Source organism: Saccostrea echinata, unplaced genomic scaffold, assembly GCF_033153115.1.
Source record: "Saccostrea echinata isolate AGI-Se365-2 ecotype Australia unplaced genomic scaffold, CSIRO_AGI_Sech_v1 ptg000002l, whole genome shotgun sequence".
Taxonomy (NCBI): Eukaryota; Metazoa; Mollusca; class Bivalvia; order Ostreida; family Ostreidae; genus Saccostrea; species Saccostrea echinata.
In genome coordinates this window covers 9,177,681-9,196,470 of record NW_026889751.1, presented here as the reverse complement: position 1 = coordinate 9,196,470, position 18,790 = coordinate 9,177,681, and the positions used below count along the sequence as shown (strand labels likewise).

Sequence of the window (18,790 nt, the reverse complement as noted above, 5' to 3'; positions counted from 1 at the left end):
GTAAATATTTTTTTATGTTTGTTAATCTATTCACAACAATTTTTAATTAGAGGAATTCATAATCTTTTGTTTCCATATTTTACAATTTTCTCCAAAAAAACCCCACACAGACACCATACTGTCTGCCATAGGGTCAAACATAGGGTCAAACGCCGCATACGATATAACTTTTTTTCTGAGTTTTTCTGAGTTTTTAATTAGTACAAATATAAACATTTAAAGAACACAAACACAAAGAAAAAATAGAAATTTTTGTTCTTCCCAAAAAGTATGGACCCGATTGTAATTTTTTCTATGGTCACGCTTCAGTTAACATTGAAGTTATTTACCAGACATTTAAATTCCTCATTTTTTATTTAAGTAACATACAAGTGTAATTATATATGAAATAAATAAGTTTTGAAAAGTAAATTGGTGGTGCGTTAGCAATTTTGTCTAGTGTATATATTAAACTAGAAAGATTAATTAACATAGAATATTTCCCGGGCGACATTTGATGGCAACATCAAGTTGTCTTGTATGATATTGACTTGGCCATTTCCATTTTAGGTGATGCAATAAATCAGGTATTGTAGCTTTAAAAAATCCCCTTTTCTCTGAACACACATTTTGAGGTTGTTAAAAAAACTTTATCCAAAAGTAGTGTTTTTTTCCGATGAATCCATTCCTTTTGGTCATAAGGATATTACTCAACCTAAAAACTTTCTATTTATTTCATAACCAAAAGAAAAAAAACCCTTAAGATCGTTTTGAAGGCCCTTCTGAAAGGTCAAGATCAATATTCAAGGCTATTCGAACAAACATACTGCGGGATATTTAATGCTTTCGTTATGTTATGTATCAAGTCCGTTCGCCATAGTTCAATGATGTTTCAAATAAATCTTCTCATCCTACTTTGTCGTCAAGCGTGGCACAGTGATTAGATCGTTCGCTCTAGAGTCGTAGAGTAAGGAGTTGATCCTTACGTCGCGGGGTTCGAATCCCACTGTGGGACGTGGAGACCGGTCTTTCGGATGAGACTGTATAAACCGAAGTCCCGTGTCGCAGTAGGTGCTGGCACGAAAAAGATCACTCACTGCTCAATGGCCCTGAGTGCCGAGTACAGGTCAACATTTGCAGCTCTCCGCCGGCAAGTGGTGGCGTCTCCAATATGAGTGAAAAATTCTCGAGAGGGACGTTAAACAATAAACAAAGGAAACAAAGTTCTTCCTATTTTCATTGTTTCTTTAAGTGCGTTTTTCTTTTTTTTTGTACCATTCAAAAATGGTTTTGAGAGAGATAAATGAATCGAGCTTCTTACAGCACGATACTATTATAAAATCCAAACTGAGCGGACTTTGAACAATGCAATTAGTTTAACTGTTTATCAGCTTAAACATAATTTAGAAAGACGAAAAACTCTCCAAGTCATTGCAAAAATAAAACTTAAATGGCTTATATGTCATTTTTTCTTCAGGGTACATCTAGGTTAGACATTAATTCCTTTTTAATTCTATTATCCTAAATACTCTTAAAGATTTACATATTCTTCATAGTTCACAGGAGTGACACCAATGGCTGCCAGCTGCAATGCATCAAATTGTCCACATTACTAACTGTTATATAATTATAATCATGCAAGTAGATCACTGTCTGGTAATTTTAAACGATTTACCTACTTCTTAAAGCTGAATTTTTAAAAACCATTTAGAGAGACATAAATGGCATTTTGAAGACTTTACAACGGAAAGAAGAAACACCTTGATTTTTTAAAGAATATTTTTAATTCAATCCCGTCTAGAATTTCCTGTACTTGTAATCCCTTGGATTCTTCATGTATACTAAGTATAGTTCTTGATGTCTTTTTCCTTATAAAGGAATAAATTACATTGGACAAGTAAACGCAATAGAAATGACAAAACAGGAAATTATTTTAATTTTGACAAAAAATGATATTTTGTAGTTGACTTGGAGAATTTCGTTTTCCTACTTGCTTTTAAATCTTTAAAATAATGGCAAGGGCTCCGGCTTACTATCTTGCAAGAAAGCAAGAGCCGTCCTTTGATTTAAAGATACACAATTTGTAATCAGTATTGTTAACATAATATTAGGCCAAGATGAAATAATTTCATAGTTTCGTTATTTGCATGTATTTTCCCCTTTAAGTATGAGTGATTTCCGTTCATCAGTGCCTTGTTCTTCGAAAAAGAATAGGCTCATTGGGGGCCGCCAGAGAAATCCCAGAAACATTCAACCCGGAACATAAACTTCAACCGCCGAAATATGGCTGAAATATTGCCGACTCGGCGTTAAACAATAACAATCAATCAATCTTTTTGAACATTTTTCCATGGGGAGAATGATTAGTTTTCTATGTTAACAAGATGTGTTTGTGAAACACTGATGCCCCCGTATGGCAGCTTATGGCGAAGGTTAAGGTTTCTCAAATGCAAATCAAAATCCAGGCCAAAAGATAAAAAATATTAAATTTTTTAAAAGTAAGTAAATCATCAAGGTCAAGGTCAAAGTTGTTGGTATCCAAAGGAAGGTCTTGTCACAAGAATTACATATGTAAAGTATGAAAGCCCTAGCACCAACCATTCAGAAGTTATGGCCAAGGTTAAAGTTTTTCGAAAGTAGGTCAAATTCCTATGTCAAGGTCAAAGTGGTTGGTATCCAAAGGAAGGTCTTGTCACAAGGATTACATATGTGAAGTATGAAAGCCTAGCACCAACCATTCAAAAATTATGGCCAAGGTTAAAGTTTTTCAAAAGTAGGTCAATCTCCTAGGTCAAGGTCAAAGTAGTTGGTATCCAAAGGAAGGACTTGTCACAAGGATTACATATGTGAAGTATGAAAGCCCTAGCACCAACCATTCAAAAATTATGGCCAAGGTTAAAGTTTTTCAAAAGTAGGTCAAACTCCTAGGTCAAGGTCAAAGGGTCAAAGAAGTTGATATCCAGAGGAAGGTCTTGTCACAAGGAATACACATGTGAAATTTAAAACCCCAAGCATCAACTGTTCAAAAGTTATGGCCAAGGTTAAAGTTTTTCAAAAGTAGGTCAAACTCCAAGGTCAAGGTCAAAAGGTCAAAGTTGTTGGTATCCAAAGGAAGGCCGTGTCACAAAGAATACACATGTGAAGTTTGAAACCCCAAGCACCAACTGTTCAGAAGTTATGGCCAAGGTTAAAGTCTCATAAAATTTTGCAAAAGTGGGTCAAACTCCAAGGTCAAAAGGTTAAATATGATGGTACCCAGAGAAAGGTCTTGTCACAAGGAATACACATGAGAAATATGAAAGTCATAGCTCCAACCAATCAAAAGTTATGGGCAAGGTTAAAGTTGACAACAGACAGACAGACAAATAGAGAAACAGTTAAACAGACAGACAGGACAAAAACAATATACCCCCGGGATCTTTCGATCTAGGGGCATAAAAATGAAATCAGGTAAATATATATAAGTTTATAACATATAATGTTCTCAAATTCCCTAAAAGCATATATTTCAATAATGTATAGAGGATCTTGTATAACATTTAAACATGTAAACTTAAGGGGGCCGACTGGGGTTTTCATTGCGCAATACTTTGCGCAGCATTGTAAAATAAAGCGTACTTACTCTTTGAAAGCAACTATTTTTACATAATTTATAAAAATTAACAAATTTTAGGAAATCTCAGGTTAAAAGTTCTAATTACATTTTTAAATAACTGATTTTAAAAAAGATTTTTCAAATAATGGGTAGATAGACGTCGTAATAGTGTGTTTTTGACGTTATGAATAACCGAAGTTCTTTAAGCGGGGTCATTCATTATACCATAAAATAAAAAGTATAAAATATATGCCCTTGAAATTTTAAAGATAGGAAATTGAGAATCTAACAATCATATTTATTATTTTTTATGTAAATCTGTGGTATCTGTCATGTTTTGTTGTACTCCATAAAAATAGGAAAATATCATGAATTTTGACATTTTGAGATGCCCCCTCTGGAAACCAAACGGTAGAATTTTGTGTTTCTTGCACAAAATGTACAATACAGTATTACCCATCAAATAATATAATCTGAGCAAAAAGTCTATAGTAGCATTTGTATAATTTGCTCGGAAGTGCGAAAAAATGGTAATTTCCTATATAATCCTATAGTAAATGTACCAGTATTTCGATATGGTCCGTAAAACTTAACCAGACGGTAGATTTTCACTAAACTTTGCATGCATACTGAAGTCAATTTAAGGTACATATGGTATAAAATTAAAGAGTTTCTCTATAGTAGTTTTCACACAATAAAATCCCAGTCGGCTCCCTTAAATCGAGGGCTGGCACCCTGTTTTTTCCCCTTCAATGACGAGATTTGTACCGTTTCCGCAAGCTCCTGTATTTGTTCAGCTAACTCGTGCCAATATTCACCAATAACCCTATAATATAGAAATATCCCCATTATAATATCGGCGATCTATCAGATAATAGGCTACATGTATCTCCAAGGCATGCAGGAAGGATATCAGATTCTCTAAAAGACTTGCTTTCATTAGTGTATCTATAGCAATACCGCATGCATATACGTTCTTCCTAGTGTTTTCCGGTATTTCATGGGTCGGAATACTCCGATTTCCAGTATAGGAAATCAAAAAAAAAGTTTTCTGTGAAATCAGCGAAAGAAAAGTTCCGCTAGGAAATCACAAAATTGTGTTTAATCAGCGACTCATAATAATAATAATAACAGCAACATACATAACTGTTATTTATGCCTGAAAATAATGATAAACATTAAAAAGTATGCCTGCAATTCAGTCCTTGTTGAAGGGGTACAACTGTTCGCTAATTGATGTGAACTCAATTACATTATATCTTTAATCCCAAACTTAAACGGTAAAAAAAAAAACCTTTTAAAACATAGGACAAGAGCAAGCTCGAGGAAAAAGGGAAATTGAGTCATAAATTTTAGTTCCCACGGTTGATGTAAGCACATTTATCTTAGTAAGACAAAGCTACAGACTTAATTAGTACAACACTAGGGAATTGTTTTAGTGCAACTTTAGTCCCTTAACTTGCAATAAGTCTTTATTGTTTTCCACGAATTTCTTAACAATTATCACCGTTGTCTATGTTTAATAGACAATAAACACACATGATTTCAAGACGTGTTATATTTACCAGTCATTTCTTTCTTTCTTTTTTTCCCTTTCCGACCGAGATCCCTTTTCTGGTTAAAGCGTCTCAATCGTTAAAGTACAACTTCCTTAAGCAGAATTAAGGTCTTTCCTCTACACAGAAATGATGTACAACCTACACACATGTACTAAGTATGTAGAGCTTTATGTCAGATAGGTATCACTATAGATAAAAAACCCCAAAAACATTGTACTTATTTTTCTTTCTTCAGAAGTATATCAAGGTTTTTATCATGTCTTGCTTTTTTGAAACTCTTTTGACATACATGTAAATATTGACCTTATTTCACTTTAGGTGACATAATTAGAATTGTATTGAATGTGGGTCAACAATTTTCGTAGAAATAAGTGTACGAGTATGGACTTCATATTTCGTGACTGAATTCGCGTGTTTTGCCGTCATAGCTTATCATTAACTTAACTGAAAATGTTGAAATCTAATGGAATTTTGAAAGAAAATGGGTTATGTTAGGTTCTAATAACGGCCCTCATAGAACGTAATAATGCAAGAAGGTTAAGATGCAAGCCGATTTGTCATTCCACGAATTATGTTATATGTAATGGTTACTGAAACTCGTAATTCCAGGCTGAACGAGGTGCACCGTGCTAGCTTAATTGACTGATACTTTTTAGCATGCGTTTAATATGAAGCTTTCTGTAAAATAAAGTGATCTATTAACAAAGATTAAATTTCTTACAGCTCATACGTTACAACACTTAAAAATTCGACGCGTTAAGCCCTCAAACACAGAATTTGGGGCTAATTATTAAAAAAAAAAATTAGATGGCCACTTCTGCTACATTGCTGTGATCCTTTGTTGGAAGTTCATTTTTTTTCCCGAAGCAAATAATATAATTCTTCCTATACATATCAAAGAGATATGCTTTAACTATAAGGATTTAAAGATGTGCTAAACAAAAATCGATTTCTTATACCATGATCAGTTTCGTCCACAGGCCTTTGGATCGCTTAAATCCGACTTAAAAAAAATTGGGGTGTATAAAAAAGATAAAGGTATGGAACTCCTTACATAGGGTACCCACTTTCGCTAATAATTAAAATACTTTTAAATCAAATGTTCCAAAGTTTTACTTTCTATTCATATCTTTTCACATATAATCAATCTACATTACTACCAAAGTTCATTCCCAAAATCAGTGTACTTCCCGAAATATGGTGAAATAAATTCCAAAATTGACCTACTTTTTTTTACTCGACATTAGCTTGGGCCCTGGTTATTCACATGTATACAGACGGTGTTTGAACTGCAGCGAACACCTGCATAGTATTTGCACAATCTTTCAACATTTTTTACTGTACTCCAGTCTCGTAAATTTAGTCAGGTTTGATATTGGTTACTAAGTTACCCCCATTTTCGCGGTAAAAAAAATTAGAAAACGTTTGCTTCAACAACTTCACAGCTAAAATGTTGGTGGTAACTTAGTAAGACCAAATGATCAAACCAGATAAAATTTTATAGAGACTGAGTACTAATAAACAAATATTCAAAGAGTAAAGAATAAATTCTGGGAAGAATTCGTCCCGTCGTTCCCCCTTTACAATTAGTGTAACTATTCAGAGGCCCAGGCTAATGTCAAGTAAAAAATAAGATCAATTTTGGGATATGATTTCAGTATATCTCGGGAAGTATACGGAATTTCGGAAAGAACTTTGGTATTAACGTTGATTATTTATATGTGACTAGTTATGAATAGAAAGTAAAATTTTAGATCATTTGATTTAAAAGTATTTTATTGGCGAATGTGGATACCCTATGTAAGGAGTTCCATACCTTTATTTTTTTAACACCTTAATTTTTTAAAGCGATCTAAAGGCCTGTGGTTTCGTCTAGTATCATTATAATATTTTTAAAATAAGAAGCCCATGGTCCACAACTCTCACTTGAGTTTCTTTGACCTTGCTGTTTATAATTATCAGTTGATTTTTTAATTTACTCTTTTAATTTCATACAAAAAGACTCATATTGTTCACAAAAATCTAATTCTAAGGACCTATGATTTAACCAAGGTAGAATTCACACAACATTGGGATGCTTCAATATCATATTGTAATTCCCAAATATACGAACTAATTAAAAAAAACACGAAAATGAATTGAAGCCCACAAACTATTTCTACAAGTTTGAAAATGTTTAATTTGATAAATAACTAATTCAAATATTATTTCAATCAATGCTAGATGAAAAGAAATTCTATTTCTCGTTGCACGTGTTAAAGGACTGTTCTTCTTTAATGCTTATATTTGTTAAGTAGTTGCTAGAAGGATTAAGACAAGGATAAACATTTCTTATATATAATAAAAAGATGGAGAAAAAAAATTGTCACTGGTCTTTCTTGAGAAATCCTAGGGAAAAAAATCTACTAGATTATTTAATATAATTACCTCTGTGTTGTCTTCAGCATCGGTGTAACGAGAATCCCAGATAGATGTAAAAACAGGACTTTCGATGAGTCGGAGCGTACTCAGTACTTTTAGAGAAAGGACTCTACTGTATTTTACCACTGCACTTTTCGTGTACTAATATTTCAAATCTCCAAACTGTACGTGATCGGGTTCGACTCTCCTTCCTGGCCCCGCGTCAAACCTTTGACGTAAACATAGTATAGCGACTGCGCCCGGCACTAGAAGTGAAAGTCACTGGTCTTTTGGATGAGACCTCTTAAAAAAAACTGAGGTCCTTTGTCACGGTAGGCATTGGTACTAAAGAGAACCGCCATATAGACGAGTGAAGGTCTAAATTTGAAGCCCTTCAGAGGTATATGGTGACGTCTCATACGAGTGAAAATTTCTCGCAAGGACGTAAAACAACAATCAAACAGGATAGGTATTCATATGTTGTAAAAGTTGACTTACTTTTTCATTTGCTATCCATGGGGGCTTGTCTTTCTGATTGTTAAATGTAAAATAAATTTTAAAAAATTGAATCTTCTTTAAATACACTTAAACGTTGTTAAATTAGATATTCTGACACTTTCTGTCAAGAAAAACCACGTTTAAAAAAAGACGTACCATACCTATATACATAAACTCTACAAGGGACGAAAGTTCTCGTCTTGGAAAAAATACCGCCACCCACTTCAGCGCCTATTTCTGGACTCTAAAGCATTAATTTATTTCGTTGCCAAGGTTTTGTCCCCTACAGTGATGATTTTCCTAAATGTTGATGCGTTTGTCAGTCGTCAACATGCGTTTAATCAACAGAAAACGGAAACAATTTCTTTGATTTGGGGCTTATTTTCCTAAACCGACTGACTTCGCTTGGCGAAGGAACAGTCGCTACCTATGTTTACGTCTAAGGTTTGACGCGGGGCCAGGAAGGAGAGTCGAACCCGGTACTCTAACCGACTGAGCTACCGTGACGGTCAATATATCCTATTGAAGAAATGTCATTTAAAATGATATAAAATATGAAAGTCCTAGCCCCAAGGTCTTTTATGCCCTACAATATTTGGTTCGGTTTGCCTTTCTTACCGATGAAAACATGATTCTAAAATACGTGTGTAAAAGATATATTATGTAGTATTTATATATATATATATATATATATATATATATATATATATATATATATATATATATATATATATATGTCGTCAATTTGAAGTCAAGGCTTGGTATCTGCTCATAGTTGGGCAAAGGTGACATTCAGACTTTGGATTAAGACAAATCAAAATCAAACAGGATGTGTTTGTGAAACATTGATGTTCCCGTATGGCAGCTTATGGCGAAGGTTAAAGTTTCTCAAATGCAAGTCAAAATCCAGGCCAAAAGATAAAAAATGTTGATACCCAAAGAAAGATCTTGTCTCGAGGAATACACCTGTGAAATTTGAAAGACCTAGATACAACTGTTCAAAAGTTATGGTGAAGGTTAAAGTTTTTTAAATAAAAGTCAAAGGTCAAGGTCAAAGTGGTTGGAATCCAAAGGAAGATCTTGTCACAAGGATTACATATGTGAAGTATGAAAGCCCTAGCACCAACATTCAAAACTTATTGCCAAGGTTAAAGTTTTTCAAAAGTAGGTCAAACTCCTAGGTCAAGGTCAAAGGGTCAAAGTGGTTGGTATCCAAAGGAAGGTCTTGTCACAAGGATTACATATGTGAAGTATGAAAGACCTAGCTCCAACCATTCGAAAGTTATGGCCAAGGTCAAAGTTTTTCAAAAGTAGGTCAAACTCCTAGGTCAAGATCAAAGTGGTTGATATCCAGAGGAAGATCTTGTCACAAGGAATACACATGTGAAGTTTGAAACCCTTAGCACCAACTGTTCAAAAGTTAAGGTTAAATTTTTTCAAAAGTTGGTCAAAGTCCAAAGTCAAGGTCAAAAGGTCAAATATGATGGTATCCAAAGGAAGGCCTTGTCACAAAGAACACACATGTGAAGTTTGAAACCCCAAGCACCAACTGTTCAGAAGTTATGGCCAAGGTTAAAGTCTCATAAAATTTTGCAAAAGTGGGTCAAACTCCAAGGTCAAAAGGTCAAATATGATGGTATCCAAAGAAAGGTCTTGTCACAAGGAATACACATGTGAAATATGAAAGTCATAGCCCCAACCAATCAAAAGTTGTGGGCAAGGTTAAAGTTGACAACAGACAGACAGACAAACGGACAAACAGATGAACAGACACACAGGACAAAAACAATATACCCCCGGGATCTTTCGATCCGGGGGCATAAAAAGTATCGGAGCTAAGATATGTACGTGATTTGTAACTTTTATTCAGTTACTATTTAGAGGATTATGAATTGGCTTTGACATTGTTTTGTTTCATTTTACTGAGCCAAACCTTTTATATCCTGGCATGTAAAAATAGAATTCTGTGCCCTAAGACAGGGTGTTGCTAAAACGCGGAACGGAAAATATGATTCCAGGTTAAATCATTTAAAATATAAAAATCATACCAGAAACGGTATATGTTATATAAATTTTCATATTTTATCCTTAATTATTAAAATACGAGTTGATTTAGTCATGTTCATTCTCTTATTCATGAAGATCTCTGAACATATAGACAAAGGGTACGGAAAACGGAACAGAAAATATGTAATGCCGTACATACATGTATATACTTGTAACATGTAGTTGTGGTAAAAAATGGATGAGTGGGAAATTTTATTGAAGATCACTCTGATCAATATGAACGGCAGATTTTCGAAATCCTTATGAGCTGTATGAGCGAAAAATAAAAATTCCATAACTTTCAATGGATATAAATGTACATGTACTCATGTACCGTAAGCGTGGATAACGTACATCTCTGCACACCCCCTCCCCCGCCTAATACTAAAATATAAATAACAGCTCTATATTTTCTCGAAAATATGTAATTTCCCATCCATCTTTACGTTATTCTGTGCAATCAGTTTGCGCTGTTTTGAAAATTTGGTCATATACATCTATGCTATCTTTCTTAAATCCCCGTTTCAGGTCCATGTGGATTGCATCAACACTCCTGTAGTTGTGATAAACTTTTTAGAAAAAAAAATCCTTAATGCCAGTGATTATTCTCTCTAACACATTTGTTTTTATACCGTCTTTCTCTTTCTCTCCGCCTGTTTCAAAGCAACATTGCCCCTTTCATAATCAATAATGATGATTTTGTCTTTGAACGAATAATCCATTTTTTACATGTAAATTCAGATTTGGGTTAATGATAAATGAGACATTCTGATAGATAATTGGGATGTGAGTCTAAATAATGTGTATTTTATTGACCATTGCATGTATATGCCACATGTTTTGAGGGGAAAAAATCATGAATAAATCACATTGTTACGATAACTTTTAATTAAATTTGAACTACATGTCTTAGATAAAGAATACTGCTTCCTTTGTCTGAATTATACCTGTTCAAAATGAAAAACTTGACATCAAATTTTCCGTTCCGTTCCGCGTTTTAGCAACACCCCTTAAGACGCAATTTCGGGAAGATGACTTGGCACTGAGTGAAAATAATACTCGAGCATAAACAAGGTAAAATGGGACTCGGAAGAAGCTTGGATTCAGTTGTTATTGAAAGACATACAATGCAATTAATGTAAACTAATAACTTTACGTCTTTGTTCCTTAATTAAGATTTATTTTATATTCTTGTTGTAGAACCTGAAAATGTTTCTAATTCTTCGGACCAACGAGAACACAGCGGAAGGAGCCATGTGCGCAGTGGTCTTTTGCGCAAAGCTAAACGGAAAGCACTACGCATGTCCATTTTTATTGTCATCGCGTTTTTCATTTGTTGGTTGCCATACTATGTAGTTTTCACCGGATTTGCATTTGGACACTGGACTACACTGAATCCTTCCGTCATGAGCGGATTGACGTTTGTGGGACTTACGAACTCTATTTTGAACCCCATAATCTACGGTGCATTCCAACTTTGCAAGGTGCCTAGTAATCCAAGGTTAGTTTGGAGGACAATTGTTTCAAAACCCAGTTCAAACGATTTTATGTATATTCTTCCCATGGAAATGAAAAGGGGAAGTAAGGCACAGTTTAGGATTGGGAATAGCTCCAATCAGTATTCCATTCAAACAAGTTCAAGCTGAAGTAAAAAGGTCAGTTTTAAGTTGGAAGAAAATTCACTCAAAGCTTTGAATTATTTGGAATGTTTTGCACAGCACGCTTTCGCTAGTCTGATAAGATACTAGTATGCTTTGCTTCTGGTACATACATGTATGTTTGACAAATGGTATATGTACATGGTCACTGATATGTCTGTTAGGGCCCGCATTAATATATGTGGGAGGGGGGCACTAGTAATCACTGTGTCTTTTCCAACGGTTTTATGTTATTCAATCACTTGAGTACCCTTTAAACCAGAGATATATTTTCAATCACTTGTGTATCTTTCAAAGTGCAGATTTCGTGTTTACAAATTATGTGAAAGATGGCTGTGGGTAGAGACATCTAAAAATTAGAGGGTATTTGATCGATCAAGGTCAAAATTTTAGATTATCCACTTTTCTTCGAGTCACTTTGTCAAAGACTCAGGGTAATTTAAGAGACCATTGTGATGCGATAATCTGGATACTGTTTAATTTACAGTCTTTTTAACTAACTAATAGATCGAGAATGTTAACAGGCTTCTATTGATTTTTCTTCCTCTTGAGCAAAGATCAAGACCAAAAGGTCTACAAAATTTATGTGGCTGTCTTGTACAAACTTCTTTTAAAAAGCCCTTTTAACTACACAACCAATATATATTCAAATTTATATTCAAAGGCCACTTGCTAAAAGGTCAAAGTCAGAATTATTCATGTAAGGGGTCTTTTTTATCAATCAATTTTCTGGTTAATGCTTAGGATGTCTTGTTGTAGGGGAGCTGCTCCAGTTAGTGGTATGTTTTTGCTTCTCTTTTGTTCTGTATGTCGTTTGCGTATTTTCTTTTGTTAAAGCATTCAATATTGCTTTTCAGTGTATGGGAATCGTACTCTGAATTTTCTGTCAAGATTCATTCCATTTTCTTCTCGTGTTTTGATAAATGTACTGATATTGGGTTTTGAAACAAAGCATGCCTGTGTCCTGCCAAAACAGTCTTGTGCTTAAATGAGAATGCTTAAAGCTAAGAAATCATTTCGTAGAGGTAGAAAACACGTATTGCATGTATTTGCAAAGAATTTATCTTATTTTCTGCAAACAAAATAGTTTTGAGTTTTCACCAAGAAAAAGATCCAATGATACTCGCCAAAGGAAAAGTTCATAAACTAAATTAAGTCCTTCACGAAAGGGGAAAAGAACTTTTTCGCCAGCAGTATTAAATCTTATTCCAACGAAGGATTTATCGTACCTATCTGCAAAGCATAAACTATAACTCATGTCTTTTTCACGTTATTTATCATCGATTCTTAGAACATCGTCTCCTCAAGTAACGTCTTAGATCAATCGAAAAAGCGGTTATTTTTGAAAGCAGGAGGCCACAGTTTGAAATCGGCGCAATACATGAATTAAAGGGTAAATGGTTGGTAGTATGAAACAACATCAACAAGAGGCCCATGGGCCACATTGCTCACCTGAGCAATGTAGCTAGGAAAAAAACCAAAAATCAATCCAGTATTGAAAAGCTTAAATGCATCCCGACCCACCCCTAAAAAGGGGGGGGGGTATGATTTGAATTAACTTGAATCTACACTAAGAATGCTTACATATTTCTTTGACTTACTGTGGCTTTTTTCCCTATAAATTTGAACTTTCATTTTGGTCCCACCCTACCCCCGGGGTCATGATTTGAACAACTTGAATCTACACTACCTGAGGATGCTTCCATATAAATATGACCAATCATGGCTTTGTTGTTCTTGAGAAGAAGATTTCAAAAGATTTTTCCTACATATTCCTATGTAAAACTTTGATCGTCCATTGTGGCCCCATCCTTTCCCCGGGGGTCATAATTTGAACAAAATTAAATCTACACTACCTGAGGATGCTTCCACATTAGTTTCATCTTTCCCGACCGAGTGGTTCTTGAGAAGAAGATTTTTAAAACATGCCACCAAATTTTCACTATTTCTTAATTATCTCCCCTTGAAAGAGGGCTTAGCGCTTTATTTGAAGAAACTTGAACCCCCTTCACCCAAAGATGCTTTGTGACACGTTTGGATGAAATTCGCCCAGTGGTTCTGGATAAGAAGTCGAAAATGTGAAAAGTTTACAGACGGAGTGACAGACAGAAGGACTACAGACAAATTGTGATCAGAAAAGCTCATCTGAGCTTTCAGCTCAGGTGAGCTAAAAACATATTTATCACACAAGGGTCTATTCTGCATACAAAATTTAAGCAAAATTTCAATCATATCAGGATTATGGTAAAAAATATTATTAAGCCGACAATTTCGTATTCGATAGTTAAAGTGCCACAGACGCGTTGCTACTACTGAAACTAACAGTACGTAACGTGGTTGATTTTCGAGAAATATCCTTGTCAGAGAAGTGAACTTTTGTGATCGAAAGACGTCTGATAGCTCGTCGTCTGCATCATTTTCACATTATCAACTTCTCGAAAACCACTGATCTAATTTAACTAAACTTCCCACAAGCATCTTCGGGTAAAAGGGGATTTAAATTTGCCCAAATAAAGAGCCGCTATAAAAGAGAGATAATTAAGAGATAGCCAAAATTAGTCCGCTCATTTAAAAATTACCCACTGGAGAACAACAGGACCAAAAATGAAAAAAAAAACCTGATGTGAAAGCTACTTATAGTAGAGATACGAGTTTATAGCAGCTGGAATTAGGATGGGGTCACAACAGAGTCAAAGTTTAACTTGGAAATATATATATTAAAGGAAATCATTTTTATTAAATTAATCATAAAAATATTCATTCCCAAGAACAGGTGGACCACTATTGGTTTTAATAATCTGCAAACAATCTCGTATAGTGTAGAGTCGATTTTGTCAAATTATCGCCCCTGGGCTACATGTAGATAAGGTCACAGTAGTGGTGTGCATCATATTACCGCTACAAAATAGTATACATTACCACTACATTTATATGTATAAATTACCACTACAATGCCTCGAATATGATTTTCGTATCACTTGCTTATTTGAAATCCTAGGCCATTTTAATTAAAAGACATACAGTTTTTATTTTTCTAGAAGTTTTAAAATCAGTGATTAAACATGCATTGAGGCAATTTGTAACAAACCTCTTAATAGGAGCCATTTCGATCAACATGACTCCATATAATTGTACTTTCGACTACAAGCGAAATGAATTATACATTGAATAGAACTCACACTAAATTGTACTTCGACTATACATGTATATTGTGAGTGAATTTTATTGAATAGAACTCATATTCTGTGCTTCTTGTAAAGGGCCCTTTTATTATATACCTCTCCGGAAAATTTGTATATGAAGGTAATGAGTTGAGTTGTAAAATCTAGGTGAAAAGTAGCGGTTATACCTTGCAATGTGGTGGTATTGTGGTCCTCCCGATAGGGGATTTGTGTTTTGCGTCGGAATATATAGTACCATACAGTCAAACCTTGTTATCTCGAACTCGAAGGGACCACGATTAAACTTTGAGATATCCGAGGATTCGACATACGACGAGAATGATTCAAAACATGAAGTAAAAAATGGTTGGAACTGCCAAATCACTTCGATATATCCCTGGTATTCGAGATATCGTTGTTCGAGATAACAAAGCTTACCTGCATATTGAAATATTTATTTTGTTATTAGTAATACTTATATGCAAGCATCCTCAGGTAGTGCAGATTCAAATTTGTTAAAATGCTCCGGGGGTCGGATGGGGTCAAAGTGAGATCTTGTATTTACATTGGAATAGGAAAGATTTTCTCCAAGAAGGTGTAGGGAAGAAATTTCTTTTTAAGAACAGAGGGCTATGCTTAATAATATTACTATGCATACGAAATAGCTGACAGGTCAGAAGAGTTCCTGTAATTTCATTTTCCAGGGGCATATATTTAAGAGTCTTATGCACATTAAGTGCTTGCTTTTTTCCTGCACGTTATACCCACTCCACTCCAATGTATATAAATTTTACAGTTTAATTTAGAAGAAAAGGATCACAATTTATGAACATAATTTGTTTATTTAATACCCAGATGGAAAGAAGGTCGTGAAATATTTTAAGTGTTATCGTCAATTTTGATTGCCAATCCCTTGACATTTGGAAGACGTCACAGTAGCTCAGTCGGTAGAGCGTTCGCTCCGTGATCGGAAGGTCGTGTGTTCGAATCATGGCGTGACTGACCTAAGTCGATAAAAAATCGGTAGCAACTATTCCTTCGCCAAGCGCTCGGCACTCTGAAGTGAAAGTTGCGGGTCCTCCGGATGAGACGTAAAAAACGGAGGCCCCGTGCCACGGTAGGTGTTGGCACGATAAAGAACCCTCACTGCTCAATGGCCCTGAGTGCCGCGTAAAGGTCCAAATTTGAAGCCCTTCACCGGTATATGGTGATGTCTCTATATGAGTGAAAAAATCTCAAACGGGACGTATAACAACATAGAATCAATCAATTTCACTCAATTAAATCATGCAAATTATTTGCCCAGAAAGTTCCAGAGAAGTTAATGTAAGATCGCAAAGACATAGTGCACCCCAGCAGCAAAATACAACTTTTTAGAATAATGTATACCATTTCTTTATAGCTCCATGATTTGAAAAATTGCAGATTACAGCCATTTCAGTATTTTTATTTTTAAAAATTGCGAAAATTTAGTAAATATGTATCCGTACATACATACCAGTATATACAACATAAAACTCTAACTTGACATTTCTTAGACACTCTAAAAATGTTCGACTAATACTAGTGTTTATATTGATTCTGTATATGAGCACATACTTTCTTGTTATAATTTGTCGATTTATTTTATATTATTTTAAGTATTTATTAGTTCTCACTTCAGAAAAAAATTACTAACATTTGTACATGTTGTAATCAGTTGTAGCCTGCATGATCGACATGGGATGCTTACTCTTCCATGCCACTTGATCCTATTTCTGATATTTTCAGGGGTCGATCCTGTTTGTCCTTTTAATTTTGTAGTATTTTGTTGTTTGCTTTCGAGCTTGATCCCCACATTTTCATGTGCTTCGTGCTCTGAATAAATGCTTTGTATGCATTATTCCATGTTTCATTCCCTCCTCTTACAAAACAATAATGATTAAATGAATTATAGTTAGTGTGGGTAGTATATGGCAATGCAATTTAAGTAATGACTTCATGTATAAAAGTCAATAAGTATTATAAGCTTAATTTTTTAAAGGCAATTTGTGAAGTGAAAACAGTACTTAGTATAAAAAATCATGTCAATTTCTGCAGATATTTTATCGAACTTAAAAAATATCACAAATGAGAGAATAACATTTACTAAGTAACATGTAAAACGTATTTTCTTCTCTATTTTGAAGGTCCTGGAAAAAAGAAAACGTACCAGGTATTATCAGTAGAGCCCCCTGTATACGGCGGCACCCAAAAGACGTGTACCACCGCCGTCTGAGTACCAGATCTACCAAGAGGACATCGTTCCGATCACGATGAACGGTCCTTACTTCGGTCCGCGTCAGCTCCAATGAAACATTGGTCCCTGGGCCACAACACTCGCATGTCTTGCTTTTTCCAAGAAATTGACTCTCGCTGAGAAATGAGTTGAACAAGATTAAAAATATTATATACACTGCAGTGTATCACTGAAACATTTGACTTATTTCTGTATTCCACCCTGTCTTTGGAAAACAAACTTAAAGAAACTTAATTTTAAAATTATAATGCTACCTGACTATTAAATTTAAAAAAAATTACCTTGATTTCTTTTTATTATTTAGACTAGTGGTTGAAGAAAATATTTTAATTGCACTTCTGTCTTTTTACTGTATCTTGACGTTCAGCCCAAGAGTTTGATACTTAGACAAAATTATTAATTTGTATCCTGTTAGTTGAGACGTATCCCGTGAGATTATCGATAGTAAAAAGATGTGTAAACAAACTTCTGTTAAAAAGCTCTTGTCACTTGATCATAATTTTGTAAATTGAAGGGGTTTTTAAATGTTAGTTTTTTGACTTCACGTGTAATTAATAACATACGCAACATAGTTTTGAACTTTATTTTCTTATTCCCTGTTTAATCTAAGAGTTCCAATGATCAAAGAACCTTTGTGCTTTTTTATTATGCCTGATTATGTTGTACACATCCTCTGGAAATACCAGCTAAAACTCTTTTTTGTTAATTTGTCTTATAAAAATACAAGGATTTTCATCATTTGATATCTCTTCAAGACTCCTGGTAGAGTATGCTGATATTCTGTCGAAGAACATCTGATGCATCGTCGGATACCCAAGGGTGATCTCGTCTTGTCGGATACCCACGGGTGATCTCGTCTTTTACCTGTCGGATACCCACAAGTGATCTCGTTTCTTTACTTGTCGGATACCTTCGGGTGGTCTCGTCTTTTTACTTGTCGGATACCCACGGGTGTCACCCGTGGGCAAACTCGCTGAAATATCGTCGTTTATTATGCAAATTCGTCGAGTATAGACAACCAATCAGAAAGTTGGGACTCTTCAGTTTTAAAATTACGTTTATAAGTTTGCTATTTATGGTAAAATCGTGATCCCGTTAAAACGTGCGAATTTTGTTTTAAAACGATCATGGGCGTAGGAACCGGGGGGGGGGGGGGGGGGCACGGGGGCCCTCCTTACTGAAATTGCTTCCTACGGGCCTGACGATAAACCACACGTACATGTCACTGGCAAAAAACCGTTCAGGAATAATATAGAAGTACCTTTCTCAAACTGCTAAATGCACCGGCGAGTGGATTTGTTTGCAGTCGATGAGTTAACTACGGAAAAGCATTTGTCATTGCCGAACATACATACGTAACGTAAACTGTGATTCGTTGATATGCCATCGCGATTCTATGCAGCAGCCAATTCAATGACCGCATATTGATTACATACGACGATATTTCGACGAGTTTGTCCACGGGTGATAAGTAAAAGACGAAATCACCTGTAGGCCGTGGGTATCCGACGATACATCTGATGGTATTTCGATTTTAAATTAAAAATATCCCAGAAAATTATCAGTGGGAAAGGTACATTGTAAAATCCATATACACGTTGCGTATGACTTCAAAT

The 18,790-nt window shown here is 35.0% G+C and overlaps 1 protein-coding gene across 3 annotated transcripts in view; it reads left to right on the top strand.

Moving 5' to 3' along the window:
* Nucleotides 1–17,450, top strand: part of LOC133171892 (gonadotropin-releasing hormone receptor-like) — a 57,161-nt gene extending 39,711 nt beyond the window's left edge. The window contains exons 3-4 of one of the 3 annotated variants that reach the window (XM_061306697.1): nt 11,278–11,578; nt 17,065–17,450. In XM_061306697.1, the coding sequence (XP_061162681.1) occupies nt 11,278–11,578; nt 17,065–17,194 (431 nt within the window). In that variant the 3' untranslated portion in view covers nt 17,195–17,450. Of the gene's footprint in view, nt 1–11,277; nt 11,724–17,064 lie in introns of those variants that run through there. The other 2 variants (XM_061306704.1, XM_061306691.1) reach the window with 2 other exon arrangements.
* The last annotated feature ends 1,340 nt before the right edge of the window (nt 17,451–18,790 follow it).